Source organism: Taudactylus pleione, unplaced genomic scaffold (assembly GCF_031769625.1).
Source record: "Taudactylus pleione unplaced genomic scaffold, aTauple2 ptg000201l, whole genome shotgun sequence".
Lineage (NCBI taxonomy): Eukaryota > Metazoa > Chordata > Amphibia > Anura > Myobatrachidae > Taudactylus > Taudactylus pleione.
The window spans coordinates 60,365,938-60,380,830 of record NW_028284603.1 but is presented as its reverse complement, the minus strand read 5'-3'; the positions used below and the strand labels follow the sequence as shown (position 1 = coordinate 60,380,830).

Sequence of the window (14,893 nt, the reverse complement as noted above, 5' to 3'; positions counted from 1 at the left end):
TAAGTCTAACCCAATGCCAGTCGAAGTCCTTCCTCGTCGCGGTCGCAGGGTCTGGTCGCCGCTGGTCGGAGGTCGGGAGACGGCTTCGCAGAGGGCAGAGCAAACAAGTCTAGCCCAGTGCTGGTCGAAGTCCTTCCTCGTCGCAGGGTCTGGTCGTCACTGGTCGGAGGTCGGTTTCACAGAGGGCAGAGCAAACAAGTCTGACCCTCTGCTACTTGTAGTCCTTCCTCGTCGCAGTCGGCAGTCTGGGGGACGCTGGTCGGAGCTTGGCAGTCGCTTCTTCAGAGGGCAGAGCAGCAAGTCTAACCCTCGGCAAGTCGAGTCCTTCTTCCTCTCAGCAGTCCTCTTTCAGCTTCCTCGGCCGGTGCAGGTCCTCTGGAGCCCGAGTGTAGTCACAGTCCAGTCAGTCAGCACTGATAAGAACAGATACTACACTTGATCTTAGCCAAAAGGCCGAGAAGCGATCTGTCCTGATTCTGTTAGGGCAGTCACAATTTTTTGTAACAGTCCCACACATTCAGGACTATGGCCCTGATTCAGAGCCGGGCGCTCTGAAAGTGTGCTCGCTCTGAATCAGGGCGGTTTTTTTTGGAGCGGCCTCCTGGCCGCACGCATAGCTGTGGATGACCACCCACAGCTATTGCGAGCGGCTAGGATGATGGTTGTGATGGGTCAATACCATCACGACCATCGGGCTTGCGACTAAACCTTTGTGGTAGGGTCTTGTGGCCACAAGTCCCAGAAAGCTTCTGGCTCTAATAGAGCCGGAAGCTCTCCCACTGACTTCACCGGTGATGTCAGTGGGGTCGCCCACAAACGGCAGGCGTTCGCATGGGAAAGCCTCCATTTGTGAAGCCACCCCCATGCCACGCCTCCAAAACGGTGCGAGCTGTCGATCAAAATCATCAGCCGCCCCCTTTTGGTGCGAGACCCGGAGCGATGGAGCGCCCGTTGCTAGCCGGGTCTCGCGCATGCGCACGTCAGAGCCGGCTCCGGCGTGCGCATGCGTAGTGGCCTAACATCGACCCGTCCTGGGACAGCCTGGAGATACTGTATGTCCAGCTTCAGACTGCACACTGAATCCATCCAGCCAGAAGCCTTTACGCTGCTGCAGTTTCTAAGGGGGGAGAAGTCTGCGTGCTGTACTACACAATTATCATTAATGCTTCATAATGTAAGTGTTCTGTGTAGAGCAGTAGTGACATCATCAGTCAGAGTCACCAGCACTCTTCTCAGTGTTCATTTGAACATAGAGCTATAGATGTGGGAGCTACTGTGGATACCAGAGCCGTCTACCAGCAGATACCACAGCAGATAGCAATCTCTGGAGCGACATGCTTGGGTTTAAGAGGAGAATGGTGAGGAACACACTAAAGTCCGAAGGAGCCAACAATAATAATTATAATTGTATTTACAGTATATAGTGTTTTTTTTCCAAAAGGACTGGAGGCACTTTATAGAAATCATGAATATAATACAGAGGTTTAGCTTTTAATTCAGTTCAGTTCTGCTTTATTATCATTGAACAAGTCATAAAACAACAAAATACATCTCCAGTCATAACAGAAGCAAGAAGATTTTTTTTATCATACAGTAAAATTCAAAACCAGTGCACTATCAGTGTTCAACCTGATTACTGTGGGAACAAAACTATTCTTTAGTCTGTTAGTGCAGTAGGTTGAACATACCACAATTTTGATGACTCTTGTCAGCAATTATTCTCTGGACCTTTCTCAAAATCAGTATCTCATAAATTTCCGGTACACAGGGCAGCTCCAGTCCCATCAAGTGTCCGGCTGTCTTGACCCTCCCTCTCAAGAGATCTATCCTCGGCACCTGTACAATTACCACACCATACAACAATGCCATAAGTATCAACACTCTCCACTATACATTTATAAAAAGTCACAAGAGTCTCTTTACTCATGCCCGCAATACAGTATAAGATTTGCAAAAAATACAGAAAACCCTGGACATAATACGGAACTGAGGCAACTATTTTTGGTCATAAATTCCAAGGATTATTTATCCTGCCCATGAAACAAGGCAGTATTCTTGGGCTCACTACATAAATTACACTGGGCGGAATAGGCAATGCCTGGAGGAGACGATACAATGTGCTTAATCAAATATATTATTATGATCACAGAGGATAGAAGTTCTTCAGTGCTAAATCCTTGAATCATCATCAGTCCAAATAGAGGATGTAGGCATGCTGTACTTCATAGGCCCGGATTATGGATACAGTTTTGCGAATCGGTCCAGGAGACTCAAAATGCATCAACTTGCTAAATTGGACTTTCCAGAGTCACCATTGCACGATACCTTACCGGGTAGAACATAATCCTGAACAAAACCCCTTAAAACATCTAAGGAAAGAGAATCTGGAGCCTCCAATCTTTCTACCATCACTTATTTAAATTGCTTTCTGGCTTATGGTTGACCTGGACCTATTGGTAAAGCCTACCTACTTCCTCCAATTGTACTGATGATGATGATCCAAGGATTTAGCACTCTAAAGAACCTCTATCCTCAGGGATCATAAAAATATATTTAAGCAAGCCCATTACCATGTTAATTTTTTTACACTTATCTAAGATTTATAGATTTATTGGTTAGCGCCAAGTGCCTATCCATATTTTTGTTTTCTGCATTTATCCAGTTGTATATAGGGTGCAACTAGGGTAGTCCTGGACTGCTTGTATGTATAGATGAGCACCTACAGAAGTTCACCACTATTTCTATACTAACCATAAATATATAAGTATTCAGTCGTGTCTTTAATACCTAGTATAGGGCTGGTGCAAGTGCACAATGATGGCTGCTAATAATAAAGGAAGTGTACACTTATCATATGGGGCAGGCGCACAGCAAAATGCACATAACTCTGCATCAGAACTAATATCCACATTTTTGTATACTAGTTAATGAGTTTAGTACAGACACATTTGAAATCAACTTTTTTAAGGCTGAATTGCAATAAGTTAATATACATAATGATAATAATTGATGGAATTCTAAAGGAAATATCAGAGGCGAGATTAAAGTACCACATTTTAAATGTGGTGCCTAAGTACATATGCATAACGAATCTGATAGAAAGGAGAAGAGTCTCAGAACTATCGTTTGATGAGTGTATAAAGGCCAGTACTGAGATTCCATGTGCCAAGTAATTAAGCGTCTGCATATATCCATCCCCAGGAACATTGCTATTACACTATGCATTTGCCTGTACAATAGCAAGCAGAGTAAATACTGATTTCCTGTTAACACTAGTGATAAATGTAACCTACTGTATGTACTATGAACTGTGCATTAGTCTGGGCTAAAAGGTGGCGTCTAAATGCCTCCAGCCCCGCAAAATGTAAACTCCAATCGTCTTCTATCTTTACATGGCATGTTTTTTTAAATAACTGTATTCCACGTATACGAGATATTTGTACATGGCAAGCAGCATGCATATTTTATAGACATTTAATTTGAACTGACAGACATGAGAGCTCAATAACAGTTATTTAGAGATAGATAACTTAAAGTGCTAGCATTTTACATTGCATACAGACAGTTCTCTCTACACCTTAGTACATATATTATACCCAGGAGCTAACAACTTCTACAAATTGAAAATAGTAATTACATTGTTTTATTCATTGTCTAGTCTGCTGGTATATTGATATGTCTAGCATGAGTATTGCCTGTATATTTCTGCCATCAGACTTGCTGTTTTTACATGTTTTCTTTTCTAGGAATATTCTTAACATGAATAACGAATATAGTCATGAATACGTAGTTTTAAAAATATATATATTTCATAATACAGCAATACTGATTACTGTAATAAACAATAATTATGTAACTAATAAAGAAACCGATTTTCTATCCCATTGTAAGCCTTTAAAAAGGTTGAAGCATTTTGCTTATGTAGTTAGTTAGGTTTTGGCGCTGTGGTCAGTAATGCCAATGAGTTGATGTTTGCGTTTTATTCTCTTTAAACTGCAGTGTTACATATTTGTCTTTGTGACCTTGTTGTGCCCTGCCTGGATCTGGGAAGGGCACATGATGTGGGGAGTAGATCATTATTGTGATTGATTAGACTGTACATTATTCATTAACTTAGCTGGTATAAATATCCCTCTACTTCTTGATTTAGTGATTGTAGCCATGCTGCATTGAAGAGAGAGTACAAAAAAGAGTGAGAGAGAAAGGCAGAGAGAGAGGGAAAGAGCGAGGGTAAGAGGTAGGGAGAGAGAGAGAGAGAGAGGGAGAGAGAGAGAGAGAGAGACGTAAGAGGCAGGGAGAGAGAGAGGGAGAGAGGGTAAGAGGTAGGGAGAGAGGGAAAAGGGAGAAAGAAAGAAAGAAAGAGAGAGAGAGAGAGAGAGAGAGAAAGAGAAAGAGAGAGAGAGAGAGAATAGTAGCTAGAGAAAGGAAGGTGGGGCATAGTAGAGAGATAATTTAATAGGAAAGGAAGGAGTCAGGAGACAGCTGAAGGAGGGAAGCATATTCAGTGGATGACTGGATAAGGGAGCTGCTGTCTACAGTTTATTCCCAGGCTGTCTGTGAGCTTGCAAGACACACAAAAGGCAGAGCATTATAACCTGGTACTGCACAACTCACAGCATCTTGACTGTTCAGTTTTTGGCTGAAAGCATCCTGAAGACGCAGGGGAGATGACATTATGGTTTAGGATATGGAAAGGAAGCAGCTAGCGTGTTGTGGAGGTTGCAGATCACAGAAGGGGTGGCTTAATGGTTGGAAAGGCACAAAGAGGAGTGAGAGGAGGGGAGTGCATTGCCTGAATCAAAGCAGCATCATGCCAGCCAGTGTCTCCTTGGTGTGATGCTGCACAAAGAGACATGGAGACACGGGGCTTGGTCACTGCTATCAGCCTGGCTTTGAGCCTCTTCTCCCTGATTCTGCTGGTCACAGCTATTTTCACAGACCACTGGTATGAGACAGATACTCGCAAACACAAGGAAATCTGCGAGAGCCAGGGCAACTCGGACCCTACAGATCAGAAGAACAGGCTGATGCCCCTCTACCAGCTGCCGTTCCGTGGGGACTCCTCAAAGAGCCGCAGGATGGGGCTTCTCTCTCCAGCTCCTGCTGGTGGGGTCAGAGAGCCCGAGGATCTGCTGGAGAATTGGAGGTCTTTGTTGGGATTGGGGGTTCTGGAGTCAGACTGCGGGCGCCCCCTCTTTTCTACTTACTCCGGGCTCTGGAGGAAATGCTACATTATGGGGATTGACAAGGACATTGACAATCTCATCCTGAAAGGTGGGCATTGGCAGTTTGGCTGAAAATAAGATACTGTGTACATGTATGTGGCTGGGTTTTCATTAGATAGATTAGATAGATAGATAGATAGATAGATAGATAGATAGATAGATAGATAGATAGATAGATAGATAGATAGATTAGATAGATAGATATGAGATAGATAGATAGATAGATAGATAGATAGATAGATAGATATGAGATAGATAGAAAGAAAGATAAATAGATAGATGTTTAACAACTAGCTCAGCGGAGTTTTTTGTTATTTAAAAGTTGAAATTATCAATAGCTATAGACATAATTAAAATGATGACAATATACAGTCTGTGATTTATTGTAAAAATAAAACGACAGAATTCAAAACAAGAGTGATTTTGAAATTCTCATTATTTAAAACACACAAGTCAAAAGTAGGTGTCCCCGCACTACTATTAATTATTTCCCTTTTACCCTTGTTGTGATCAGAGCATTTTTTGTGTAATCGGGAGTTATTAATAGCATACCGCATTTCTCTCTGCTGCTTTACTGTGGTTGTTGTTTAGCAAACAGTCTGACCGAAGCAGAATCCTGAAATTGTGCCCAAAAAGTGAATATGTAGGAAGGACTCTATGTGCACTACTCAAATGTACAGTATACAGTAGTAGGCACTGTACTCTGCATCTATTGTCATCTATACAGACCAGACAATGGGAGCTACAGCAAAATTATGAGTCACATTTCTGTTTTAACTGCAAGCATCAGCCTAGTAGGTGTCCAACCCAAACTGTTCCCCTGGTGTACATGATCTTATCGGTAAAAAATGTGTCTGTTAGGAAACAACCAGTCAGTCCCTTATGTTCTATTGCACTTCTCTGCGCACAAGGCAGCGTGTTTCCAATATCTGACACATCCCACTCAGTATTGAGTAAATTTAGCAAGTGATAAATATAAGGATTATCTGTATTGCTCAGGGGACATTGTGGAAATATGATTGATATATTTATGTTTCATGATATATATGCTGATAAGCACATAAACCTTTTTTTTGTTTGACATCTGGAATTAGGGATGAGTGACACCTGTTCAAGAATATCATTACTGTTAAGATATATACACATATGTATTTATACACTCACATATATACACGCACACATTTATACACACATAAACACACACATATATGTATATATATATATATATATATATATGTATACATACATATACACACACACATTTATACACACACATATATACACACACATATATATATTTATATACACACATATATACACACATATTTATACACACACATATAGACACATAAATATATATATATATATATATATATATATATATATATATATATGTATATACACATGCATATATATTTATACATACACACACATAAATATATATATTTATGTATATTTATTTACATACACATATATACACGCACACATTTATACACACATATATACACACATTATATCTATCTATCTATCTATCTATCTATCTATCTATCTATCTATCTATCTATCTATCTATATATATATATATATATATATATATATATGTCTAGATTCAGCAATTCAGCACCATTAACTATGTTGTTATGTAAGTAAATGTTATGCCCGTTAGCAGCTGCTGTTTTTTTGCCTCCATTGTAATTATTGTGTCTGTGAGACCATTATCTAAAATAAAATATAGTGCACAATGGTGTTGACAGTTCAAATTCAGTGGAAACTGCAAAGGAAATATTATTGAAGTTCATTAGCATGTAGAGATTTGTTACATTTGCATTCCTAATGTGCACTTATATAAATCATTATTTTATTGTTATAGTTAACATCAAAAAATTATTCAAATTCTGATTGGTTTTATAATTGTTGCCTAGCTACGCAGCATAGATTTATTTACTGGCCATCTGCAATTGATGTACTGTTTGTGCCTAAAAAGTGTTGATGCCAATAAACACTTATTGTGTGCTTATTCGCACAGAATGTATTTTGACACCCTAGAACCTGAGTTAATGGACTGTACCCTCCACGCTAGTGTAAACTGCAGCTGGCACCCTTAGGAAATGGAGCATATCATTGTGAGAATTGAAATAAACTGGATCAGAGGAGAGAACTGAGATCTTTATTTCTTTAGTTTCAAAAGGAAAATAATTAAATTTTCTTGCTAGTAATATGGGTTTAAGTTGTAGCAATTTACCTACAATAAGTCGTGATGCAGTTTGCTAAGATGGATGTATAGCCAGGCAATATTTAACATATAAAGCCATTTACACAGTTATATCTTAATTGTATCACAACAATCTAATTTAGTAATCATTTATATGTTTAATGAATATCACTCACTTTATTATTGCTTAACCCTTTTCCCTTAGTAACCTTAGCAAGAAACCTTTACAATCACATATTAATAATGAGCAAATTTTGGACATGCTATTGAGAAGCCCACAGCTGTCTCTGTATCTCTCATACAAGCACACGAGGCATTGGACTGTTCATTGATAAACAGTGATCAGCAGTTTTTGAGATTGCTACAATTTCAAAATAGGCAATCAAGATCTAACATTGATTTCTACATTTCACATTTAAATAATTTAAAAAGAAAAATCTAAAAAACAAAGTAACACTTTGTGTACGTGCATGTGTATATAATTATTCCTGGATCTATGTAGATGCAACTATAAGACACATTTCTATTATAATACCTATATGCACATTGGCTTATTGTCTGCAGTATAGTAATATTTAGACAGATTGTTGGCACTTTGTTTTGATGTGCTTGTTGTACAGATGTTTATGAGATGTATCAACCTATTTGATAAAAGCCCTCCAAAAATGTAAAAAGAGCAGAAATATTGTCAGCATTCTGCAATTTAACCCAATTTGGTGATAGATGTAAAAGTGGATGGTAGCTGTTACCATCTCTGACATATTACATGTATCATATATATCCTAATATAAGCTAACTGCACAAACAGTATGAGAAAGCCCCTTTAAAATGTTTAGGGGGGAGGGGGGCCAGGGGGGGGGGGGAATTTAGTTCTTGGCAATTTGCTGCCACAGTAGCCCAGCATTGCTCTGTTTTCAAGAATTGTGACACTTTGCGCTTACATCACAGGTTCCTGAAATACCTGGATGAAAATGATTACTGCAAGTTGATTCTGTAATATTGTTCTGCATATATCAGTGGACAATCCTACTTCGGCCCTTATTCAATTAGCGGCGGAAAGTCAGAATCCGCGAAAAAAAAATCGTGGGTGGTGTCATTTCGCCAGGCTGAAAGTTTCCTCCATATTCAATTGCAAACACTTTTCGTGAGGTGTTTTGTTGATTGCAGGTTCTTGCTGAAGGTGCGTTTTTTAATTTTTTTAAAACAAAAATTTAGCGACTTTTAACTATGCTTGCCCCCATTTTCAAATACCCCAAATTTGAGAGGACTACTTATTTTCACACAGAAAATAAGCAAAAAGCTATTCTTCACCATTTGAGCAAAGTCACTACTTTGAAGCAATTGACAGCACTTAAGTACCCCAAATAGCTTCAGTAATCGGGGACATCTATATTGATCCCCAATGTTATTGCATCTTTTGGGGGGTGTCAGGCTGATTTCCCCATTTTTGACAGCACTTTTCGCCTGTTTAAGTTTCGCCAGGTTGCGTTTTTGTGTCCTTTGGAATTGAATACGGTGAATCGCAGGGACATGAGTGAAAAGTTTCCGCACCAAAAACACGCGATGTAAGCGAAAAGTCCGGCATGCGGAAAAGTATCGCGGGTGCGAAATTAATTGAATACTGGCCTTCATGTATAAGGGCTGATCTGTTATTGTATTTTGCATTTGCATTGTAGACTTTTATTTGATAGTTTATAGTACATTTTGTTAATAAAAATACAGTGTGTTGTTGGTGTACCAGCTTCTTTAGCAAGTGCAGCTTCATACTTACTAAATGTCCCAATGAAGGAATAGTCTTTTGAAGGGACCATTCTATCTCCTAAAGTGCATGTGTATCATTAGGAGTGATAATATCTTACATTTGTGTTTGTGGCAATGGACTCTCTATATAAAATGGCACTTAACATTGCATTAAGTGTAGTTTTTGTTATCACTTCAATAAAACAAGGACTTTCGCAGTAATTTATGAAAGTTACTAGAGTAGGGACATGCAGTCAAGGTAGGCAGGGGAGGCATAGTCTCCCCTGTCATTCTCCTGAGGTTTGATACAGTGGCGTAAGTTCATCCCAGACGCCCAGAGGCAAGTTATAATTTGGTGCCCCCCCGTCACAGCCGCTGACACTGTAATGTAGCAATTCGCATGCAGACAGGCTATAGATAGACGGAGGCAGCAGCTAATGGTCAGACATGGAGCTCTCCACTAGTGTATGGTGGCTTCTCAGGTGCTGGGAAGGGGTGCCATGTATTGGGCAGTCATGACGGTACACTCCGGGTACATAGTTACAGCCCTAAATGGGGTGAATATGTTGTGTACAATGGAGGAGGTGCCCCTACAGAGCTGGAGCCCGGCGGCAGGCGCCTCCATTGCTTCCCATAGTTCTGCCCCTGGTTTGATATAAAAATGATTACAATAATACAAAGAAGATATTTATAACTTATAAACATTTTATTTTATTTATTGTAATCATTTTATAGTTAACACTCACCAGCTTTGTGGAGTTCCCTGGAACTGCAGGGAGACAAGAGATCAGACAGCAACAGCTAAGCCTCACTTCTGTATAGTCAGACACTGCTTACAGAGCTGGGGGTGGGACTACACCACGAGCAGTAAGCTGCACAGAAAGAGAGCTAATAGAGGCATGCCTCTGAGTGTGCCTTGAGCACTGATGGACACCATGGATGTGTCATGTGACCAGGAAGTGCACTGAAATGTTTAGAGATCGGAGCTCAGCAGCAGCAAGAGAAGACACTGATGCAGGTATGAAGCAATGGACACTGAAGATTAGTGTAGTGAGGGGAGAGTTACAGTGAGTACAGGATGAGACAGGCTTCCAGCACTCAGACCCATCTCCATGTGTGCCTCCCCACCCATTGACCTCACCGCACGTCACTGCTATAGAGACACCTATTCTTTATGTGTGTGGCTTAGTGCATGCGTGTAACTGGAAGCCTGGTTTGGGCTCTCTGTTCCATTGCTATTAAAAATAAAAAAATATAGCCTTAAAAATCCTCAAAACAATTTCTGTCTACAAATAAAAAGCTCTTTATGTCAAAAACCTGTGCTGACTATAACATATATTTTTGATTAATTTCTGTTAAGGCTGTCCTGATATATTGGCTCCCCAATATAAAAAAAACTGGTAGTAAACACCTTAATATATACACTTGTACATTTGTGTGTGACTCAATCTGAATCAGTATATGAAGTGCTTTGATGCAGCGGGCGCTGCATTTTTCCTCACAAAGTTCCATTGTGCTTTGTCTACAGGCTTTAAATTGTGAGATTGGTAGATAAAGATGGTGCTACCCATTGTAGCCTATAGGCTACACACTGTAAAGTTATCAGGGGGAGGCAAAGGACGCTCGCACGTGTGTGGTCTGTCTAATGACAGTCAGGGCCTGATGCTGAGTCACACGCAAAAGCGAATGCAGCAGCGTCTACTGGCAGCAGCTCATCTGCGACTTTATGCAAATGGTATTCAAACCCATTCCCATGTGTACATTCGTGAAGCCAAATGTGCACCAACTGAGACACCCAGTTTTAGCGCCCGTGCATGCTGTAATACTGATTGGTGCATCGTTATAGGCCACCACCAGTCACACCATCGAAAATTGTACCAGCTATATGGAAGATGTAGTTTTGTCTCCTATGCTTGCTGATGTGTGTCTATGAATGTAAACATAAATGCTGGCATTGACACATCTGCAACTCTCCCATAATATGCCCACTGAACAGACCATTGTTGTGTGCCCCACTAGCCACCTCTTAGCAGGAGCGAATTTAAAATGGGTGTAGGGTGTGTGGGGCACACGGGCCCCTGGGTCCAGGGGGGCCTGCACCGCTCACCCTGCAAACATAAAACTTACCTCTCCAGAGTCCCACATCGGCTCCGTTGCCTGCGCCTGTAAAGATGGCTGGAAAATGGCCGCCACGGCCATTTTCCATTGTTTGCGCATGCGCAGTACAGGGAAGAAGGCCGCCGCAGCCATTTTCCTACTGTTTGCGCATGCGCAGTACAGCGCCGCGGCCATTTTCCCGGTGACCTGTGTATGCGCTATAGACTCTGGGCACACTCTAGTGCCCAGAGACTATAAGTGCGGCACAGGCTGCGCACCGCTCAGTGCGAAACCAGCCGCCGGACGGAGAGGAGGGGGCCAGTATCGGAGATTGCACATGGGCCCCCTCCTCTCTAGAAATGCCCCTGCCTCCTAGTCACCACCCAGGAATGCCCATCACTCTTCCACTACCTTTCTGAAACCATCTGAACCGATTGCAACAACACCTTTGTGCGTGCACTCTGTGTAACACATGCGTTGTAGGGGTTTTCAGAAATTTTTTGCGCATTCGCAGTTGCAAATAATCGCTCAACTACTTGAATATCAGCATTGCATGCGGATTGCGTACGGCTCTGAAACAGGCCCTCATTGTCTTAAGGCCATGGTATGTGTGACACTGCAAGACTTTAATCTGTATCATATAATGGGCTAATGAATATATTTTAAAGCAGGGGTTCTCAACTTTTTTTATGTAGCGACTATGGCGATAGGTCAAGGTGAGGGGGTAAAAGGTATGAATTTTATATAACGATTATGGGGATAGGTCAAGAAAAGGGGATAAAAGGTATGAATTTTATATAACTACTGTGGGAATATGTAGATGTGGTAAAAGGTATGAATTTTATGTAATGACTATGGGAATAGGTAGAGGGGGTAAAAGGTATGAATTTTATATAGCGACTATGGGGATAGGTCAAGTACAGGGGGTAAAAGGTATGAATTTTATACAACTACTATGGTAATAGGTAGAGGGGGTAAAAGGTATTCATGTTATATAGCGAAAGGGGATAGGTAAAGCAGAGCGGGTAAAAGGTATTAATTTATAAACATTCGTGACATTCATTCCACATAGCATAATGTCCTCTCCATAGTTCTCACTGCCCCATCCACATAGCTCTCATTGCCCCCTTCACATAGCTCTTACTGCCCCCTCCATATAGCTCTCATTGCCTCTTTCACATACTGTAGCTTTTACTGTCCCCTCCACAGAACTCTCACTGTTCCTTTCTCAAATGTCTCTCTGCCACCTCCACAGGCCTCTGTTTCAGCATAATTAACGGGGTAGAGAGTACTTTGATAAGTAGGCCCCATAGTTGCACAGCCATGTACAACCTAAAAAATTCCATTCAGGTGCACTTATATTTTGTCTATTATCAAGGACAGTAATAGCAATAGCCTGTGTACCACTCCCAAAAAGGAAGAGTGCAAACAAAATTTGCTTGCCTGTGTATTTGAAAAATATGATTTGTGATTCATTTTAAAGCAACAATAAACTATTATTAAACATCGCTAGTTTTAAAGAAATCATATTACCTTGTGAAGGTTTATTCCTTACTGAACTATTGTAGTCTCTATTTACATTGGTCACTGGGGAAAAATTCTATATAGAGGACATTTCATTTCATTTCATGTCTGAGCAATCAGTATACCACATCCCTAATGGAAACATACAGAGGAAAAAGGTTATCGCTGTAGGTTAATATGTATAACTGGTGTGACTGTGACTTTCAGGGTCCCAGAGCATGCTTATCTTGTGTGGAATATTGTATCGTATGACAGTTTACGGTACAATAACACAGGACAGAGCTGTACATATTTTGTGTGCACTGGGGAAATGAAGCTCAACATTCATAACATATTTGGCCATGTTATATCTATAGTTCATAGACAGCAAGTAAGGATGTAGGACAGTAATACTGCAAATTCTAAAAGAAGCTTGGGAAGTTAGGGATCTATGTATTAAGCCTTGGAGAGAGATAAAGTGGCCCTAATCAGCTCCTAACTGTCATTTTTTCAAACACAGCCTGTAAACTGACAGTTAGGAGCTGATTGGTTGGTACTTTATCTCCGACCACATTATCTCTCTACAAGTCTTAGTACATAGACCCCTTCATTTTATAATAAATTCTCTGGAATAAAAATGTCAAGGGAAATAATACTTTGAAGACTATTAGACAGTAATCTACATATCTGCATAGATAACAAGTTGTCATCTCTGTTGTCCTTCCACTCCGATATCTCTGAAACCAAGTATTTGGGCTGCAGTGGAAAACTGGTTTTGCCATTGGGACATCACAAGAGGCTGCTGCAGACTCCCCCAGCTCCTCATTTAAGTGTTTCCAGGCAAATGCCAATGAAATGAAATGAATCTTTTGCCAACCAATGCCATTTCCAGCTCACTCAGTCTTTTTATTGTGAGGCAGAAAGTGATGTGCTGGATTAAACTTGTCTGATTACACAATTAAACCCCCCAAATCATATCAGCCAGAACCCCAAGAAATAACAGAAATAACAACCTCTTATAGGGGAAGCTGACCACAGCTTTATTATATTTTAATTGCCATGTAAGGCTTTATGGAAGATATCAATTTTATTCAGGCAATAAATAGAAAGAACACAATTGTTTATTAACTAATGACTGACTTACTGACACATTGATGAGTATGTAACAGACCAAATACCAGATGAGCCATGAGAAAGAAGATAGATAGCATATGGAAGAAGGATAAGAGGGCATATCTCTCACCTATCCCAATTTAGACAGGAAAGCCCAGATTTGATGGAACTGTCCCACCATCTCACTGTGTCACGGCTTTCAGGAATATTTAGAGTAGTGGTTCTCAAACTCGATCCTCAGGACCCCACACAGGTCACATTTTCCAGCTCACCTAGCAGGATAATAGGTGTATTCATTACTCGCTGACGCATTTTAAAAGATCCACCGGTGGAGCTAATCATTTTACTTGTGATTCTGTGAGGAGACCTGTAAAACATGCACTGTTGGGGGTCCTGAGGACCAAGTTTGAGAACCTGTGATTTAGAGGTACAGTATGACCTTGCTCACCATTGCGTAGGTGATGTATGCTGCAATGCAAGGGTATTTGGGGACAGGTGGCAGGGTTTAGATGGCTTAACAATAAGGGCTGTATTCAATTAGTGGCAAAAACGGATGTTTTTTGCCAAAAACGGTGATATTTTCACCAAAAAACAGGCGAAAACGCAATTGGAGAAAAAAAACTGGAGAAAAGTTTTCTCCATCCCAGATAAGGCGAAAAAAAAAAGCGAAATCCCTATTTTTGGCTAAAAATGTGAGGATTTCTTTCAGAACTCTTTGGACAGCCCCCCTAATGATACTTTAGCAGAAAAAAAATCGTAAGTTGCGCACTTTGTTGAAAAACGGCTGCTGAATTTTCGGGCACTATTATGGCAATGCAGGCAGCAGGAGGCATTGCGCCTCCTGCATGTATTACTGATCCGAGTTGCGTCCATGGATGCAGCATCGGATCATCTGTGTGATCCTCGGCTAGCTGAGTGACCTTGGGGTCACTCTAGCCGTTCGCTGCAGATACACAAAAGAAGCAAGAAAATCTCTGTCAACTGATGGAGATCCTGCCCTCTT

The 14,893-nt window shown here is 40.8% G+C and overlaps 1 protein-coding gene and 1 pseudogene across 1 annotated transcript in view; one reads left to right on the top strand and one right to left on the bottom strand.

Moving 5' to 3' along the window:
* Positions 1-365: 365 nt before the first annotated feature.
* Positions 366-465, bottom strand: LOC148518641 (U2 spliceosomal RNA; annotated as a pseudogene).
* Positions 466-4,454: 3,989 nt separating this feature from the next.
* TMEM178A (transmembrane protein 178A) overlaps positions 4,455-14,893 on the top strand; it is a 163,075-nt gene continuing 152,636 nt past the window's right edge. Inside the window, exon 1 of the mRNA XM_088477644.1 lies at positions 4,455-5,274. Within this exon, the coding sequence (XP_088333770.1) occupies positions 4,854-5,274 (421 nt within the window). The 5' untranslated portion in view covers positions 4,455-4,853. The remainder of the gene's footprint in view (positions 5,275-14,893) is intronic.